At 34.8% G+C, this 21051-nt stretch overlaps 1 protein-coding gene across 4 annotated transcripts in view; it reads right to left on the bottom strand.

Annotated features, from left to right (window-relative positions):
• Positions 1-21051, bottom strand: part of ENPP3 (ectonucleotide pyrophosphatase/phosphodiesterase 3) — a 111886-nt gene that overhangs the window by 3407 nt on the left and 87428 nt on the right. For all 4 annotated transcript variants that reach the window (XM_074187599.1, XM_074187601.1, XM_074187598.1 and 1 more), the window contains exons 22-25: positions 13152-13287; positions 9069-9146; positions 7374-7506; positions 6035-6191 (exon numbers count right to left, since the gene is read on the bottom strand). In XM_074187599.1, the coding sequence (XP_074043700.1) occupies positions 6035-6191; positions 7374-7506; positions 9069-9146; positions 13152-13287 (504 nt within the window). The remainder of the gene's footprint in view (positions 1-6034; positions 6192-7373; positions 7507-9068; positions 9147-13151; positions 13288-21051) is intronic.

Raw genomic sequence — 21051 nt, 5'->3', positions numbered from 1 at the left:
TTTTTGGGAAACATCTAAAGGAAAAACACAGACAATAGCTCCAGAGAACAGGAAAGAACTGATGGGTTAAAATTGGTATCATCAGAGAAAGCTTCCAAATAGTGTAGATCATAAATTTATTTGCATATTTCTCTATTAGACTAGGAACTAGACTAAATCAACATACCTAAAACCACTTTCTTCCCCAAACTTGTTTCTTCACTTTTTTTCTTATATCCATCATGCAAATCCCTCAGAAACATTTGATTTTCTTATCTTCCAATCAATCATCATCTTACTGATTCTACTTTGTTTTGTTTTTGTTTTATGTTTTTGCAAGGCAAATGGAGTTAAGTGGCTTGCCCAAGGCCACACAGCTAGGTAATTATTAAGTGTCTGAGACCGATTTGAACTCAGGCACTCCTGACTCCAGAGCTGGTGCTTTATCCACTGTGCCACCTAGCCGCCCCCTGATTCTACTTTGCTAATCTCTCTCACCTGTTCTCTTTCCACTACTATGATTCTAGTTTAAGATTTTTGTACTTGACTATTGTAATAGGCAACCGCTCACTTAGGTTCAGGTCCTCTTTGTTTAATCTATCTTATTCCACTGCTGTGAAGTTAGCAAACCTAGGTAATAAAACCTAGCTTTAATATGTCATTTTTCCTTATTACAAAAATAGTCAATATCATGTGTTCATACTTTTCAAGGATAATTTTTTGAAATAGTCTATTAATCTTTCTGGTTTCTTGATCTCAAATCTGCCTTTTAAATATTTTTCACCATCTGCCCCTGTTTTACTTTCTAAGTAGGACATTTCTAAGTGAAATGCTTAAATATTGATGTAAAAATTGATTAAATATATAGGCTATTGTCAACTTCATCATAGCAGTGGTGTGCAAAATACCATGACAAAATAAAACAATTAAATTCATTGATACACAACAAAATTTTCAATTTTTACATTAAAACAAAAAGATATTGATAAACTAATACTCATAAGATGATGGTATAAGGTAAAATCTGAAAGCAGGAGCTGTTTAGATTTTGTGCAAAATAGAATACCTAGCATATATTGTGTTTAATAAATGCTCATTAATTAAATAATAGGAATAAATGTAGCATACTATTCTCAGGTTCAAAAAAATTAATTGCACATGTATAGAATAGAGAAGGAATGTCTAATTTGTGTGAAAAAAACTGGTTTTAGAAAACTGAAAGCACAATATAAATCATCAATATAGACTTTTCATGGGGGAGAGAAAAATCAGTGTATGATCTTAGTCTGCATGAACAGAGGCACAATATCTACTGCAAGAGGTATGTCAGATCTACTGAACTCTGCATTGCCTCTGTAGTAATGTACTCAGTTTTACATGTCACATGTTCAGATGAATATTAGAGTATTGAGAGAACAAGACAATGACCAGGTGAAAGAATTAAAGATATTTAGAATGGAAAAGAAAAGACTTGGGAAAGTGGGATTTTATTGTCATCATGTAGTATTTTTAAGGATTATCAGAAAATCATTCATTTTAACCCTAACTTGAAAAGAACTTAAAAAGAGGCATGTTTTGGTTTAAATTAAGAAAGATGAGTTTCCCATCACTGGAAATCTTCAAGCAGAGATTGGATGACCACCAGGGGGATTTTTAAAGGGGATTTCTGTTTTATGTACTTGAATTATATGTGATGTTATGACAATTTGAAGAACAAATATCCTAGTTTAGGAATATCAATCTGAAAGTAATATATAGGATGAATAAGAAAAAAGGGAGAGAGACTAGATAGTAGAGAGACTAGTTGGGATGTTATTTCAATAGTCTAGGCAAGAAGTAATAATTGTCTAAGCTAAGGGTAGACTTTCCCCAATTACTTCTCTGATGGTTCCTTATTTCTTTTTGCTTCCTTTTTTCATTCTTTCCTTTCTTTTTCTCTTTCTTTCTTTTCTCACTTCCTAACACCTCATTTCCTCAAGAGTAAGTCTGCAGATATCTAATCTTCATTATACTCTATGCTTCTGAGCACTCATCAATTCTCAGGTTTTAACTATTGCATCTATTCAGTTCACATCAAATTCTCTATCTCCAGTTCCACCACTTCCCCTGAGATACCTTGGTATTTTGTCCTCTCATTTTCTCCATCTCCTAAAGAAAAGGCAACTCTTTCAACCAAATTCAACCCTTGATCCTCAATTTCATTTTCTCATGTCCTCAAGGTTCTCTACCTATCAATTACTTTGTCTTCTATCTGTCTGTCTATCTCTCTCCCTCTAGTATTCTCTGATATTGCCCCTACATAGTTACAGGCTTTCATGACTACTGCAACAGCCAGCTGGCTGGTCTGCCACATGTCCTTTCCCACTATAGTACAGCCTCCATTCAGCTCCATTGAGCTTTCTAAAGCATAGTTCTGAAACACTTTCTCATTCATACACACACAACACACACACACACACACACACACACACACACACACACACACACACTCTCTCTCACACATCCAAACTCCAATAGCTCCCTATTACCTCCAGGATCACGTTTAAAACCCTTTATAATCTAGCCCTTTTCTCTTTTTTGGTGGCGGGGGGAGGTTTGGCAAGGCAATGGGTTAAGTGACTTGCCCAAGGCCACACAGCTAGGTAATTATTAAGTATCTGAGGTTGAATTTGAACTCAAGTCCTCCTGACTCCAGGGCAGATGCTCTATCCACTGTACTACCCAGCTCCTTTCTTTCTACTTTCTCATTTTAGTTTACCTGCCTTCACGTGTGTGTGTGTGTGTGTGTGTGTGTGTGTGTATGTGTGTGAGAGAGAGAGAGAGAGAGAGAGAGAGAGAGAGCGAGCACACAAAAATCTTAGTGGTTTTAAGATTTTAAAACTTTTTCCTTCTCTTTTTTTCCTCTTTCTTTCTTTCTTTCTTTCTTTCTTTCTTTCTTTCTTTCTTTCTTTCTTTCCTTGTCCACTTCCTAGCAAAAGATTATATGACTATCTTTATGTCCCTCCATCCTACTCCCTAATGATTTAGGCTAGGGAAGACAAGGAAGTTCATGTCTTCCCATCTTTAAAATTTAGTCCTGTCATCCCCTCAAGCAACTGCCTTATATCTAATCTCTCCTCTATTAAACTCTAAAAAAGAATTGTCTACAATTTCTCATTCATTTCTCCATCCTTTAAATTTATTTTCCAGACCAACTACTTGAATGAATTGCTCTCTCAAAGGTTAAATCCTATGGCTCTTTCAGGTTCTCACTTTATGAGTTCTATGTGGCTATGGATAATTGTGACTACTGCTAGATACTCTCTCATTCTTTCATTTCCATGGTATTGCTTAATACTAACTCTGTCCTTAATTGTATGACCACATTTCAATCACTTCTTCTGAATCATCCCTCAACATTGGTATACTCAAAGACTCTGTCCTGTCTTTTTTTCTTTTCTCTTCTCCAACTTGTCTTCCAAATGATTCCCAAAATAGCCATAAATCTGACTGACATGCTACTTCCCAAAGAAAAACTCTGAGGGGTTTCTTATAGTCTAGAAGAGATTACAAATTACTTTGCTTGACATTTAAAGTCCTCTACAATTTGACTCTGGAGCAGCAAAGAGGCACAGATAGTCTCGGTAGTTTTTCTCTACACCTTACTCTGCCAGAACATAAAATGGAGGGTGGAGTCTATAGATGCCTTGCCAAGCCACTTCATTTACTCAGATCCCCCCTTCCAAGAAAAGAATATAGATTGAGGGTCAAGGGAAACCTGGCCCCTCTGAAAAGTTTACTGGATTACTTGGTCCTTATTTCTCTCTTCTATTATTAGCTTTTAGAATAGGCCCCCCCATCATCTCATGCCTGGCCAACTGCAATACCCTCTGGCTGGTCCTCTACCACATGTTCTTCCCAATCTAGTAGTTTTCATTCAGCTGTTTTCATTTTGGGATCTCTTTCAGAGGGATGATTGGTGAATTTTTTTCAATTTTGTCTTCTAGTTCTAAAAGCAATTTCCCTTTCTAATTTCTTAAAATATAATGCCTAAGCTCTCTTTTTTTAAAAATCACAACTTTTAGGGAATTCAAAAGGGTTTAAATAATCTCTCTTCATTTTCTTTTATTTCCTTTTTTTTAATTTTGTTTTATTGTTTCTTTTGGTGCCTGATGGAATCATTTGCTTTCATTTGAACAATTTGTTTTTAGGGTTTTCAAGGCAAATGGGGTAAAGTGGTTTGCCCAAGGCCACATGGCTAGGTAATCATTAAGTGTCTGAGGCCGGATTTGAACTCAGGTACTCCTGACCCCAGGGCTGGTGCTCTATCCACTGCACCACCTAGCCACCACCTATTTGACCAATTTTTAAGAGATTATTTTCTTCAGTGAGATTTTTAGTTTTTTTCCCCATTAAGTCAATTATATTTTTAAGAAGCTATTTTTTTAGTGAATTTGGTGCCTTTTTAAACCAGGAATTTAATGCTCTTTTCCTAATTTTCTTAAATTACTCTCATTTCTTTCTTTAATTTTCCTGTACCTTTTACTGATTTTTTACAATCTTTTATTTTTTTGCTCTATTTTAGCTTATTCTTTAGCACTTCAAAGAATTCTGCTGGACTTGTTACCAATCTGAATCCTTTTTTTTTTTTTTTTGAGGCTTGGCTTCTAGATATTTTCATCTTATAGTCTTATTCAGAGTTTATATCTCAATCTTACATGTCAGTATTGTAGTTTTTATGGCCAGGTTCTTTTTCTGTTGCCTGCTCATTTTTCTAGCCTATTTTTTGACTAGATTTTATGTTAGCATTGGCTATGCTCACCTCTGGTGGGTCAATCAATATTCCAAGCTTCAGACTTTTAAAAAATCATTTCTATAGTCTGTTTTCACCATCAGTTCTAAGGGTTGTAAGTTTTTGGTGATTCCAAGTTCGTATGATCTAAGGGGAGGGGTACTCATATTCTCCTGGTCTATATTCTGGTTTTTATCATTATAGGGGCCCCTATTCTCTCATGACCACACTCCTATCTTCCTTGAAACTGTGACAAATTCCAGAATCCTTCTCTGGAGATCACAAATGCTTCTCTCTTTGTCCTCCTACCTCTTCCTCACACAGGACACTCCATCTCCAGTCTCTGGTTATTTTTACTGGTTATTTCTCAGGATGAATGTTCTCCCCATCTTTTTTTCTGCCTCCTGGCCTCTGACAAGTGTCAGTTAAAATCCTACTTGCTACATTTAGTTCTTTCCTAGTGCCTTTCACGTGAAATTATCTATATGTAGCTTGTCTACAAAATGCAGATGGGTCCCATAAAACAATTAACATTTCTTAAACTGACAGAGAGATGTGATCACTAGCCCCACAAGGGTGTGCTAGCTTGTTTTCTTTAAAATAACTAATCATATTATCACCATGTCTACGATGTTTTACTCTATGACCAATAACTGTCTTTCCTACCTATTCAACTCTGTATTCCCAAAGCCATATTAATACTGGTGAGTTCTGCCTCAAAGTCTTTAGTCATTGAAAGAGGCCACTGACCCAATTTATTAGTTACTGCTATCCTATTAAATCGATAATGCTCAGATCATTGTTTCTCAGTTTACAATTTTCAAATGTCACATTACTATAAGTTGCAACAGAATTATGTAAGTCAACACCATCTACACTCTGGTTGATCTTTCATTCTACTCTAAAACACCACTCTGGACTTGGGGAAAAACTTAAATGATCAGGGAGGGTTCCTTTCTCCTTCTTTCTGCTGAAAGGAATCTCGGAAGGTAAACTGGAGAACTAAGACTAAGGTTTACTTCAAAAGGTAGTTGAAACTGCTTTTCTTCCTAGGAAGGGCAGGCATGGTTAGCCTCAATTCAGTCAAATATAAAATTACAAAAGTCCCTAAGGAAATCTGCCACTTCTTAAAGAGACTGCTTGATTGCTGACCCTCCCTACAAGATGATACCTCTATCAAAAGTACATCCCAACTTCCATTATTCTTTGCATACAGGAACACTGACCACCGACTAGTCAGACAGTTACACAGCACAGAGGACACTGGTCACAAAATATACTCACAGGACAGCTTTCTATGTTGGTTGGTCGATGAGGAATGATAAAAGGCAAGACATCCAAGGATCCAGGGCAGTTCAGTGGAGTGTAAGTTTGATTTTTGCAGCTAGTCAGCACCACAAAGTAATGACTTGGGATGGGGATGTCAGTATTGCCTATAAAACTTTTTAAAAAATGAATTATTGTCAGTCTCATGGAGTCCTTTGACTTTCAAGAATGGTAGCAGATTAATAAAGAAGGTTGGGGCAGCTAGGTAGCACCATAAATAGATCACCAGGACAGGCAATTGAAGATCTGAGTTCAAATCCAGTCTCAGACACTTACTAGCTGAACAAATCACTTCATTTTACTTGTCTCAGTTTTTTTCCCATTCTAAAATGACCTAAATAATGACATGGCAAACTACTCCAGTATCTTTGCCAAGAAAATCCAAAAATGAGGTCACAAAGAGTTGAACACAACTGAAACAACTGAACAAAAGCAAAGGAAGGACATGTAATAGCTAACCTCATTTCTAGATTTGAATTTAGTCATAATTAAGAGATTTCAGTAGAGTTTCCAAATACAAAATTCTGCCTTTATTATAATGAATGCATTGATAAGGAACAGTGTAGTCTACTTCAGGGAACATTTTCCTTGGAAGCAGGATGAACAAACTGTGGGAGTTTTAGGAAGTCTGTTTCATGCCACAATTTCCTCATCATTAAAATGGGGTTGCCACCTACACATTACCTACTTCATAACAGTGTTAGGCTAACTGATAAGAGTTGCATGGCACTCCAGACAGAATTCTGGGATTAGAGTAAGGAAAGTTTGCATTCAAATGCTACCTCTAATACTTTATAGTTGTGTGGCCCAGGACAAGATATGATCTCTATATAAGGTTCCCATACTGATGATTATTTGCATTGCACCTATATGGATTTATTTTGGACTGGAACAATGATTTCATTAGTACGGAGATATCATGATGAGGAAATTTCCTTTACTCATGCATGTTGCACCTAATTTTCAATTTATGGCCTTACAGCAGATAAGAATCTAGAATACTATATTTATTGCCAGACTTTTTCAATGCTTTGGTTAATTTTGCTGAACTTTTTTCTAACCAGTCAATGCCCTCATTTTATAGATAAAGATATTGAAGGCCTGAAAAATCAAATGAGTTGCCTAACATCCCACCTAAGGGGGCTGACAGGATTTAAATTCTGATTCTGAATCCCTAATCCAACATTCTTTCCACTTCATCATCTTGTCTCCCATGAAAGATGTTTATTAATAATGTTTGCTTTGTTTAATTTCTATGTGACCCACACAATTCCATAACTAAAAAGCTTTTACTCACTTTGTAATGTCATGGGGCTCATCGGCATGTCCATCATAGTTGTAGTCAAACACTGGTCCACTAACCACATTCACTCCATTTCTTTCAGTAGCATATTTCACAAGCAGAACACTGTGGAAGTAGTCCCACATTTCTGACAATAAAAAGATTAGCCAAAGAAAATTTTTATATACTATTGCACATGACAGCATTATCTTTTCTATAATGGAAAATGATTTCAATAATAATAATAGATGGAAACCCCATTTTAAAAGGCAACATCTATTTCATATTTGCTGAGAGATGACATGTATTTCTGTATTCTACATTTGGTATGTCTATATTGTCTATATAACGTAGAGTATAGAAGACAAATATTAAGAGTTTCAAAGGCATAAATTAAATTATTGCCTCTGCACAGAATAGCTATGTGACAAGGGACAGGTCACAGCCTCTCTAGGCAAATCTTTAATATTCAAAGCAGGAATATTAACCATTTTTGAGTTGTGCACTTCTTTAGAAGTATAGTGAAACTTAAGACCTCTTCTCAGAACAATGGTTTCAGATGCAAAGAACAAAATACATAGGATTATATAGGAAACTAATTATAAAGGTTTCTTTCTTACACTAGTTCATAGAATTCCTAAAATGGATATATGGACTCCAGGTTCAAAATCCATGGAGTAAAATTACAGAATAAGTTGCTAATCTCCACTCTTCCACTTATCATCCACTCTTCCACTTATCACTGGAACTAGATTCTACACTGGGAATTTCCTAAACTGATAAAATGAAAGATCTGAACACCCCTCAAAAACACTTAACAATGATTAATTAAAATAATAATTCACATGTATATAGAATATATGATATGCTAAGCACTTTTTTTTTGTTTTTTGCAAAGCAGTGGGGTTAAATGACTTACCCAAGGTCACACAACTAGGTAATTATTAATGTCTAAGGTCAAATTTGAACTCAGGTCCTCCTGACTCCAGGGCCATTGCTCTATTCACTACACCACCTAGCTGCCCCCACAAATATTGATCCTTACAACAACCTTCCACAAGTGAAGAAACTGAGACAAATAGAAGTTAAGTGACTGCTAGTAAGTATTTGACGCTGAAGCTAACCTTAACTCCCCCACTCTTCCTGACTCTAATGTACCACCTAGCTCCCCTTATTTACTTTGAGTTTTGAACAATGAAATAAAAAGCTCTACTATTTCAGGCATCTCTCTCTCTCTCTCTCTCTCTCTCTCTCTCTCTCTCTCTCTCTCCCTCCCTCCCTTCCCATCTGGAAAGTAGAGATGAACACTTCTACATATTTCTCCTGAGACTTAAATTCTCTTAGGCAGCAATATTTGTTCATTTTAGAAGGTCAGAACACAGCTACTAGCTCAAGAGCTAGACTACAAAGGGAAGGGTAAGTACTGACACCTGCATTTGCCTTCAAAGAAATACAGTGATAATTTTGTTTGTAAGTGGTTTCTTTATTGTTGAATTACATAAGAGAATAATGATTTAAGAAGCTAGGCAAGAAAGTGGTCCGCAACTGAATCAAGAGGACATCTTAAAAAGGTTTTTCTATTAAGAACTCTATTTATACCAAGAGGATATAATAGCATTCATGCCAATTGGGTAACTGTGATATTTTCCCTGAAATCCCCAAAAGTACCATAATTAGTTTTAATATCATAAATTCATCACTAGAACTTACGTTTAAATTCTTTATAAGTGGGAATCAAATTACTTGTAAGTAAAGCATCATATTGACTGTTGACTGTCTTGTTGAATACTGTAAAAAAAAAGTTATTGAAGAAAAAAATCAAGTCAAATCAACAAGCATTTATTTAACACCAGCTCAGTACCAGGCTTGTCCAAGGAGCTAAGAATAAAAATAGGGCAAAACTAGTCACTTGTTCTCAGGGAGTTCACAATCTAATGAGAAAAGGGCCAAATCATAGTGAACTATTTGGGGCTTGAGCATCCTGCATCATTATTCCATCATTATTCCATCTCCTCACTCAACCCAAAATCCCCCCCTTAATTATGAGGTACTAAGGAAGATGCTAAGTAGCAGACAGAAAATTCAGTAATAACCACTACTGCTGAAGCATTTCTATCTTATATTTCTATCCTGCACATTTTCCATCCTTAGCTGGCTACCTGGGGCCTTTTCCTTGTACTGAAGCAGGGGATGGGTAGATGATAAAAGAGAACACTCTGAGGGATCATTACAACTTCTGTATCCCATGTCATTGACTTGCTCAACTGTTGATTGGCATTAGAACAATTGTATGAATTAACAACCAATTAAAATGTCTACTGAGTGACCCAATTCATAGTTCAACAACTTAATAAAACTCTTGGAAAGATATAGTAAGATAGCAAGGGACTTTTCTACTCAAAATATTTCTTTGTGTAACCACTACCTTCATCAGTAATAATTCTCCCCTACTTCTCTTTATCACAATCTGTCTAAATTCCACCTATTCACTTCAAAACACAAGCCAAATGCTAATTTTTTCATCTAAAAAGGTAATAATAACCCTTCTCAGGATAACTGTGAGGCTCAAATGAGATAATTTTGAAAAGCACTTTACAAATCTTAAAGTGTTACATAAATGCTAATTATTATCATTTAAGGTTATATACATTATAAAACTTGATATCTATCACAATATCCCCAATAAATAGTCATCTAGCCCTCACTGAATAGAGTGCTTGCTATTTCCAAAGGCAACAGATTGTACTCTAATAATAATTTTTCTTCTACTGAATTGACATGTATCTCTCTGAAACTTCAACTCACTGTTCTTAACTCTTTGATCAAGCAAAATAATTTTTTTCTTAACTCATTGGTCAAGTGAAACAATTTTAATTTCTTGCCTCTTACACACACAATGGTCTTTCATATATATATATATGAAAGACCATATATATATATATATATATATATATATATATATATATATATATATATATTCCAAGAGAGCTATCATGACCTCTCTAATCTTCCCTTCTTGAAGCGAAAATTCCAGATCAGAAATATAACTAGGTTTAAGTAGAATAGAACTTTCTTACATGGTAATGAAACACTGAAGATGCTGATAACACAATCCTTCAGTACCTAGCTAACTAGAATTCTTAGTTATAATAGAAAGCTAATCTCCCTTCTTTGCAAAGATGGAAGACTATGGGTATAGAACATTGTCTTTATGGTTCAGACTTCACTAATGTATCAGTTTTCAGGGGCAGCTAGGTGGCTCAGTGGATAAAGCACCAGCCCTGGAGTCAGGATGGACCTGAGTTCAAATCCAGCCTCAGACACTTAATAATTACCTAGCTGTGTGGCCTTGGGCAAGCCACTTAACCCTGTTTGCCTTGCAAAAACCAAAAAAAAAAATGAAAATGAATGTATTAGTTTTCCCAAAATACTTTTTTTTCCTTATTTTTTTCCCTTATTCTTTATTTGAAAAGATGACTTATTAGATAGGGTAGTATAGAAGAATATAATCCCAAATGAAGGTGATATTTTTAAAAGATATTAAGATTCTTTAAAAATATGAAAAAGGAGGGGCGGCTAGGTGGCACAGTGGATAAAGCACCAGCCCTGGAGTCAGGAGTACCTGGGTTAAAATCTGGTCTCAGACACTTAATAATTACCTAGCCATGTGGCCTTGGGCAAGCCACTTAACCCCATTGCCTTGCAAAAACCTAAAAAACAAACAAAAATATGAAAAAAGGAGTCTACCAAATGGTGTAATCCCTCCTTTCACAAGATGTGGTCAGGTTCTTCCAGACTTGGCCCTTGTTTCCCACCTATCTTTCTGTGACCTCCAAGATATTAGCTTTATAGTACCTTGTGGTCAATATCCCCACACAGTGTAGTAATATTCTGAAGCCTTTCCTTACCACAATGGAAATTATCTTTGAAAGTTGAGGATTGATTTCTTGCAGAGATATGCTGGTGACACATGTTGAAATTTAATCCACAGTGTTAACATTTTCTCTGCCACTTTCTTAAGACAAAATAATAATCCGATCATGATATACATCTTTTGCTGATTTCTGAGGTGTGGAGGTTCACAATGAATTTAATTGGCTTTGCCAGACTACAAGATTTAGTATGATCATGACAAAGTACAACAATACCATTATCCTACCTTATTCTGAACTATATAGTGCAAAGAAAGAACTTACTCTCACATTTACTTTTTGATGACCATGTAACAATTGCTGATATTGAATTTGTAATATACTAAAACTTCCAGATCTTTTCCACACATTTTTCTAGCAATATCTTCTCCATTTTGCATTCTTGTAGCTAATATTTTAGGTCCAAGAATAGAACTCTACATTTATCTCTATTAAATTTTATTAGATTCAATTCCTTGTCCTAGCTTGTTGAAATGTTTTTAGAACTGGACTCAATTAAATCTGTAAACTCCTTTCATTTGTGAGACATCTGAAAATTTGTTGTATTATCTATATCTCAATCAAAATCTTTTTTTTTATGGTTAAAATGGGCAGGGCCAACAACAGCATCAAGGTAAATGGGACATTTGATTTCAAGACCCAAATACTTTTTGGCCATGTGACTCTAGGCAAATCACTTACCTTCTATATGCCTCAATTTCCTCATCTGTAAAATGAGTGGGGTTGACTCAGTATCTTCTAAGTTCACTTCCACTTTCAAATCTATAAATTTTACCTCCTAGCTACTTATAATAACAATAGATAGCATTTATATAGTGCTTTCAGTTTTACCAAGCATTTTACAAAAATTAACTCATTTAATCCTCACAATAGCCCAGTGAAGTAGTTGTCATTAATGTTCTTATTTAACACATGAAGAATCTGAAGCTCCATGGGTAACATTACTTACCTAGTGTCATATAGCTAATAGGTGTATAATGCTGTATTTGAAGTCAAATCAGTCTATTTCAAAAATCAAAATTAGCTACTGCATCACTTGATTCCCTGCCTAGATGCTCACAAAACCATTTATTTAATAATACATTCTGTATTTTTCAAAAAATTAATCAAAATTAATCTTACTAGTCCAGAGCTTATCCAATTTTGACATTATTTCCACATTTTTAAAACAACATGCTGCCAGTTGTTTTGATTATGATCACTTTCCTCTTTGTGACAAGTCCACGAACCTCTGTGAACTTCATATTTCTGGTCATGACTAAAAATATTCGAAGTATCAAAATATCAGAACAGAAACTTAGCTGGTACTTGAAACTACTGGAAATTTCAAGGGAACTTAAATTTGAATGATGTTCTCTATTCAAAAGGGCATGAATTCAAGCTTCAGAAAAATGTCAACTTTTCCAGATTTCCAGAGAGATCAAAAAAAATATTTTTAAGAGTAGCTAAGCTGCCTAACTTCACCAATATTCAATAGCTCAATATGTTGTCTTTTGAACAAAACTCTCCAGAATCCAATCTGAATTCTTTAGAGAGACAGCTATGTTTTTAATATAGAGTTTTTTTAGACATCCATCTCTCACCAAAGAATTTTATTTTAAATTTAAACTTAAACCTGATGAACTCTCTAAACATCTGGGTAAGATTACAGATGACCTGTGGCTCACACTGCAAAATTTATTAGTCTTTATTACAGTTGTTATGTTGCATCTGGTCAGCACACAGCCCTTGGATGCCTCCTCCTGTGCAGGCTGCTTACCCCAAGAAAGCTGTTTTGGTTTGGGGTGTATGTTTAAGCACATGCCCACATCCAGCTGATGAAGGCTTTCGAAGCTGCTGTGCTAAAAAGAGTCATACTAACTAGGAGGGTAGAGGAAGCCGTGGGTGATACTCTGTTCAGTTGAATAGATGGAACAATTTTGGCTCTGAGAAGGAGAAATCCTAACATCAGCCCGCAGACAGTCTGGAACAGTGGGAGGAAGAGGCGATGTGTCTCCCTGTTGAAAGGAAAAAGAAGAGAGGGAAAAAAAAATTACACCCACAGTTGTGGCTAAGCCAGTACCTTGTATGGTTTGTGACTTCCCTAAAATGTTTTTCATTTAACCTTTTCCTATTTTCATAATGAATCAACTCTACAGGAGTAATGGAAACAGATGTTTTCTGCAGTGTTTTCCTCCTTCTGGTTGGGAACACCCGTGATAATAAACCCACCACACAGGAAAAAAAAAAGGAGGGTGCATAAACCAAAGAAAATTTGGGGATCAGAATCTGGAATCTCTAAAAGTCACTGACTTGGAAGAATGGATTTAAATTCACATGGGGAGAGGAAAATCACTAAATGGTTTCATTTTTAACAATAAATTAAAAATTAAATATAATTTAAACTCAGATATAAACATAATGTTCTTGAATTATACAATTTTTGTCTACAAGTAGTTGCCATTAACTGTATATCTAATTATGATGGGTTTTTGCAATTTGTAATGTAGGCCTTCTTTATCACTAAATTGCATATTCCTTATGGGCAGAGACCCTTGGTACAATTATATTTGCAAACCTACTCAAATTTCCATTGAAAATAATCCAAAAAAAAAAAAGCATGAAGTTCTTTTTTTTTTGGTTTGATTTGTTTTGTTTTTAGGAAAATGAGGGACTAACTTGGAGCTATGATTTCAGAAATATAGAGGAAACACCTGGTGTAAAAACATTCTCTACTGAGTCAGATTTATAACTCATTTGTAGCATAGTGTTAGAAAGTTATCTGAAGCACTTAAAGGATTAAATGGCATCAGCCTGGTTTTTTCTACCTAGCTTATGGAACTATTCTGTTTAATAAGAATAGAAAAGATGTTATAAAATTTCCATGAATATATTCAGATATTAATCAGTAAGAAATAAAAAATTAGAATATTTGTTAGCACTCATCTGCACCTGATGGCATGTGATGGTATGCCAAGTTCTGTGTTTTGTTTAATACCCTACTAGAGTTTTATGAGGATCAAATTAGATATCCCTAAATAATAATCAGAGGGAGAACTTGAACCAAGAACTTGACTCCAAGATTATCACTTCTTTTTGAGCTTTTAATGAGAATAGAAATATTAAAATCAGAGGGTCAGAGGAGAAAGAGCACAAGACTAACTCAGTTTCCACCTTTGTAAAGAGTTGTGTTTGTCTATTATCATAGTATCTTTCCATTCTAAAGTCTATGATTTTAAATATTATTGATCAACAAGCATCAAAAATATAGATATGTAATTATAGTTGTTAATTCTATTGATTAATATTAATTGTTAATAGTAATATATTACATCATCATATTAAACTGATCTGGGAGTTCCCAATGAAATCACAGGTCCAAATTCCATATTTACTTAGGGCTTTGAAGTTCACAAAGTCAATCAATCAATCAATAAGCATTTATTAAGTACCTACAATGGACTGTGGATATCTAGTTTGATCCCCATAGCACTTTAGTGGGGCATTAAACAAAACACAGAACTTGATAAGCTATCACATGCCATCAGGTATAGGTGAAAGCTAATAGTCTACTGTTTTATTTCTTACTGATTAATATCTGATTATATTCATGGGAATTTTGATAACAGCCTCTCTATTCTCATTAGACAGAATAGTTTCATCATCTAGGTACAGAAAAACAAAAAATGTTAAGGCAAATCAGACTTATTTTCACAAAACCCTGTAGGTTTGAACAACTTAACAAGATATTTTTTAGCTTAAATTTTTTGCCAAAAAACAAAAAATGATTGCATTGTTTTATGCTAAAACAAAAATCTTCTTAAGTTGTCCAGACATGCAGGTTCCTATAGTGAGAAGAATGAGGCTACCCCTGAGTAGATCAAAAGAAAAATGCCTTTAGCATTTGTGTGGTGTAATGGCAACCAGAAGCTGAGATATTTATTTCATGTTGTTTTCTTAGGAAAAATCTTTTAAGAAATGTTGGATTTGTCTCTTGAAAACCCTCTAGAAAAATAATTTTCATGCCATTTACCACTCCTCAATCATTTGTCCAGCTTTGTGCAAGGGAGAAGGAACTGGCAAACCACTTTGCCTAGAAAATTCCAAATAGGGTCACAAAGAGTTAGATATAACTGAAAAGAATTGGACAATACTTCATGCAATGCAACTCTGTATCCACTATGCCATGCTTCCTCTTTCTAAAGGAAAAAAATACCATAAATTTTTCTAAGTATAGACATTGAAAGCAATGACTTGGGGTGGCTAGGTGGCACACTGGATAGAGCACCGGTGCTGGAGTCAGGAGTGCCCGAGTTCAAATCTGGCCTCAGACACTTAATAATTACCTAGCTGTGTGGCCTTGGGCAAGCCACTTAATCCCATTGCCTTGCAAAAAAAAACCTAAAAATAAAAAAAAAAAGTAAAGACTTCAGAGCAGAGGAGGCTCTCTTAAGGGTACAAAAGGCAAGGGTACAAAGGGGTACTAAATGATACAAAAGGGCACAAAAAATGAAATTCTTTAGATAAAGAAATTATTCCAATTAGGAAAAGTGGGAACAACCTAAAGAAGACCACACAAAAGAAGACCACACATATAAACAAGGTATTTGTCAACAAATTCATATTTATGAAAGAGGAATATAGGAAATAGAAACAAAATCAAGGTGAGAATGAGTGCAAATCTAGGAATGCTAATTATTTTGTTGAATGAGTTGAGCCAGACAGAGAATGCTAACAATGACAACAAAATCAACCTTTTTTTAAAAAGAAATATGTTGTAAAAACTTTTAAAAGATTAAAAATATAACAAAAATTCTGTTAGGGGCAAAGAACAAAGAAGGGATCAAAGATCCTTGCTCTCCTGGATCAAATTATAACAGATGATGGTGAGAAGACATACTCAATTTTCATCTTCTATTGTCTATTAGATATTTTAAACTAATACGGATACCCATTAGACACTTCTACATATTAGACTTCTGAAACCCAACATACCCCAAAAAGAATTACCTTTACTCCCAAATTCTCCCTTTTCCTAACTTTTCTATTCAAGTGAACCACCATCCTCTAAATCTCCCAGATTCACAACCTAGGTATCATCCATGACATCTCTCTCTCTCTCTCTCTCTCTCTCTCTCTCTCTCTCTTCTCAATCTGTTGCCAAAATCTCAAAATTTAATTTCTACCTTTATAAATCTTTCTAATAAATAAGACTTATTGCCTTTTGATACTATAAACACCCTAGTTGAGACTCTAATTACCTTATAACTAACTGCTGGTTGACTTCCTTGCCTTAAATCTCTTCTCACTCCAATGCACTCAACTCTTCATTACACAGTCCCTTCATCCCTTTCCAGCTTTCTTCACCTTACTACATTCTACATACTATGAGATCCAGAAATACTAGCCTATTCACTCTTCCTCACAAATGATACTCCATTTCCACACTCTCAACAGTTTTATTAGCTGTCCTCTCTTTAGATAAATAGCAAGGTGAAGAAGTGAATATAGAGTATTGGGTTTGGAGTCAGAAGATGAATTCCAATCTGGTCTCAAACACTTATTGTGTGACCCAAGGCAAGTCACTAACTTTGTTCACTTCAGTATCCTCATTTTTAAAATGAGCTGGAGAAGAAAATATCAAACTACTCTAGTATCTTTATCAAGAAAAACCAATGGACAACAATATACATGAGTAAAGTCAGATATGACTGAATGCCTGAACAACATCAGTGAAATATTCTTTCATCTACACCTCTAGTAGGACACTCCTGGATTCCTTCAAGTCTCAATTTCTGTAAGATGCCTTTTGGTCCCCTTTAATCCTAATTCCTTCCTCTGAAACTACCCTTAATTTATTCTGATTATATCTAGTTGGTAACAATTTACTTTTTGTCTCCCTTCATTAGATTATGAGCTCCTTGGAATCAGGGACTATTTTTGATTTACTATGAATTCCCAATGCTAGGCACAGTACATAATAGTTCTTAATAAATGCTAGGTAACTGACTGAACTCCAAACTAGCTTCTATTTTCTTTTTCCAAGATAACAACCTTTTGGGGCAACAAGGTGGTACAGTGACTAGAGCACTGGGCCTGGAGTCAGGAGGACCTGAGTTCAAATTTGACCTCAGACACTTAGTAACCTAGCTGTGTGACCTTGGACAAGTCAACTTAACCCCAAAAGAAAGAACAACCTTTGAACTAAAAGAGGCAAAATATAACTGGTTAGCAGGGAATGAAAATCCAAGATAAATGAAATGATTGGGCAATCTAACTGACCAAAGTATATCCTAGAGCAATAATATCATATCTGTGGCCTTCAGGAAGCAGGTTACAGAACACTCCTAAGTAGGGTCTGAACCTGATTAAAATATAATTGGGAAATAGTTAACAAAATAAATAATAAAAATAGAAACAATATGCATTCTAAGTCAACTTCACTTGAGTTAGAAACCACTGTCCTATTGAGGTATTGTTAGTGGTGATCCTAGAAAATGGGTAGGATTCCCCAGTTGATGGATATGAATATACAATTTTCAAATGAAGAAATTAAAGCTATATATAATCATATGAAACATGCTCTCCAAATCATTATTGATTAGAGAATGCAAATTAAAACAACTATGAGGTATCACCTCACACCTATCAGATTGGCTAAGATGAGAAAAAGAGAAAATGATCAATGTTGGAGAGGTTATGGAGGATTGGGATGCACTGCTGATGGAGTTGTGAACAGATCCAACCTTTCTGGAGAGCAATATGGAACTATACCCAAAGAGCAATAAAACTGTTCATACCCTTTGACCCAGCGATTCTAATTCTAAGTCTATATATACCTGAAGAAATCATAAAAAATGGGAAAAGTCTCACATGTTCCAAAATATTCATAGCAGCCCTATTTGTAGTGGCAAAGAATTAGAAATTGAAGGGATGCCCATCAATTGGGGAGTGGCTAAACAAGTTAAAGTACCTGCATACTATGGAATATCATTGTTCGATAAGAAATAATAAATGGTTGGACTCCAGAGGAAAAAAGCAACCTTTCAGAATCTGATGAACACTTTATTTTTTTTTTTAGGTTTTTTTCCAAGGCAAATGGGATTAAGTGGCTTGCCCAAGGCCACACAGCTAGGTAATTATTAAGTGTCTGAGACCAGATTTGAACCCAGGTACTCCTGACTCCAAGGCTGGTGCTTTATCCACTACACCACCTAGCCACCCCCTGATGAACACTTTATAAAAATTATCTCTTATATATATATATCTCTTTCCCTTAATCCTAATTCCTCATACTGAAAAGAACTAATCTGTAAGCATGTTTGACTGTTTGCCTCTTAGAGGAAAGGGTTAGGAAGAGAGGGTGGGAGGAAAATTTGTAACTTTAAAATTATACATATGCATATGGATGAATATTGAAAAACCTTTCATAACATGTATTTGGAAAAATAAAATATCAATAAAAAAGAATGGGTGGAAAAGGAGAAGGCAAATGTATCAAATTAAAAAAAAAGGTAAGACAATGGATTATAGACCAGTAATCTTTTTTTTAGTTGATATTGATCACGTTATGAGAGAAGAATAAGATCCAAACAGAAGAAAGAAAACCTTAGAGGAAAAAAAGGCATAATACATAAGACAACTTTTAAAAATTGAAGATAATAAGTTTTGTAGATCAGTAATCTTATTCTTGATTATTCTAGAATTTGAAAAATACTACAATGAATGATTAAGGAATAAGGAAAAAGGAAACTGATTTCTAAAAGGCCTTGACAAGGCACAAAATTCTAGACTACAAAAACTATTGCTGTTTTTGACTAGTTAACTACAATGGCAGTTTCACTTGGGAATAAGATGGAGAAATTTGGGCTAGTTGACAATAATTTAGGAGCATCTTGAAGTGATAACATAACAATATAGAAATAGTCAGTGATGGACCAGGTGTCTATTTGGAGTCATTCTCTAAGGAGAACCTTAGAGAAACTGTGTTGCTGTTGAATATTTTCTTTTTTTATCAGAGCACTGGATGAAGCCACAGATTGCATGTATGTCAAATTTATTGTTAATACAAAGCCTAGAAAAATGGCTAAATGGCTTAAGATGTCAAATGACAGGCTCCAAAATACTTTCCAGGTGAGCATAATGGACGAAGGCAAATAATACAACACTGAATGGACATCAATATAAATATTTCTACTTGAAATCGAAGCATCAACCCATATATGCAATATGGGGGGAAACTAGCCAGAAAATATTTCTAGTTTTAAAAAAAAATCTAGGAATTTTACTGCAGAGAAAGCTCAAAATGAGTTAAGAGTCTGACAAGTTGCTGAAAATGTTAATACTCTTTCAGATTACATTATGAGAGAAATAGTGTGCAGAATGAAAAAGGTAAGAGTTGTAGGACTGTATACTGTCCTGAAGTGACCCAATGGATGGAGCCCTGGACCTAGTCAGTAAGACTTAAAATTTAGCTCCTATCTCACATAGGAGCTGTGTAACCCTAGGCATATCATTTAACTTCTTTCAGATTAGTTACCTGATTTGTAAAATGACGATAGTAATTGCACCTATCTCCTAGTATTATTGTGAGAACAAAGTAAGAATGCTTAGAAATACTAGTTTATTGTTATTATTATTGTTATCATCATTCTATCTATAGTGCTTCATTCAGTTATGAACATGAGGATTTATAAGTCATATGACCCTGGATATAGAAGAGTCATAATTTAATCACACTATTTCTCTGGGGTTCATTTCTTCATTTTAGAAAGTAAAATAACTTGAAATGCTGCCTCATAGGGTTGTTAAAGGATATTATGTTCGTGTGTGTATGTGTGTGTGTGTGTGTGTGTTGCAAAGGTCTTAATATGATTTTAAACTAATAAAATTAAAAATTACAAATAGCAAAGCATTACATAATTATACAAAGAGAAAATCTGGTCCAAGCTCTTAATTTTACAAATAAAGCTCAGGGAAGTCAAATAGCTTGCCCAGGTTCACAGTAAAGTATCAGGGGCAGGGACTTTTGATTGTATAGCCACAGTATCATTTCATACTGCCTCATTCACTTCTATAAGAATGAATGAATGAATTAAGCTTATTCACTTCTATGAGAAAAAATTTTAAATCATTACTTAAAATATAAAATATAACTATAGCAGCTAAATGTTGAAATTTGCTTGAGACTAGATTTAGGCAATGTTGAGACATTGAGGCAAGTTGCTAGACAAAATAGTTACTTTTCTACTCTTCTCTAAAACTGACATAAACATTCTGAATCAGCCTTGAAAAGTATGAGGGATAGTTTACAGGTGGTCTGCTCTCTACTTTCAAATATTATCTAAAAAGTTCTGCATTTTCTATCAGCTTTATAAACATAGATTTCTTATTTGTGAAATTAGAGCCACATATAACCTGGGTTAAGACAAACATATAGTGGTTCTTTTCATAGTGGCAAAAAATTGGAAATCAAAGAGATGTCCACCAGTTGGGGAATGGTTGAATAAAATGTGGTATATGAATGTAATGGAATACTATTGTTCTATAAGAAAACATGAAGGACAGCACTTCAGAGCATCATGGAAAGACTTGAAGGAACTGATGCTGAGTGAAGTGAGCAGAATCAGAAGAATATTATACACACTAACAGCAACACGATGTGATGACCAACTATGATGGACTTTATCATTTCTGCAGTATAATAATAAAAAAATACTTGTGATGGAGAATATTATCCATATCAAGAGAAGAAACTATGGAGTTTAAATGCAGATTAAGGT

This window comes from Macrotis lagotis, chromosome 5 (assembly GCF_037893015.1).
Source record: "Macrotis lagotis isolate mMagLag1 chromosome 5, bilby.v1.9.chrom.fasta, whole genome shotgun sequence".
In the NCBI taxonomy this organism is placed as follows: domain Eukaryota; kingdom Metazoa; phylum Chordata; class Mammalia; order Peramelemorphia; family Peramelidae; genus Macrotis; species Macrotis lagotis.
The sequence above is the reverse complement of the archived record's forward strand: the minus strand, read 5'-3'. Positions and strand labels throughout refer to the sequence as shown.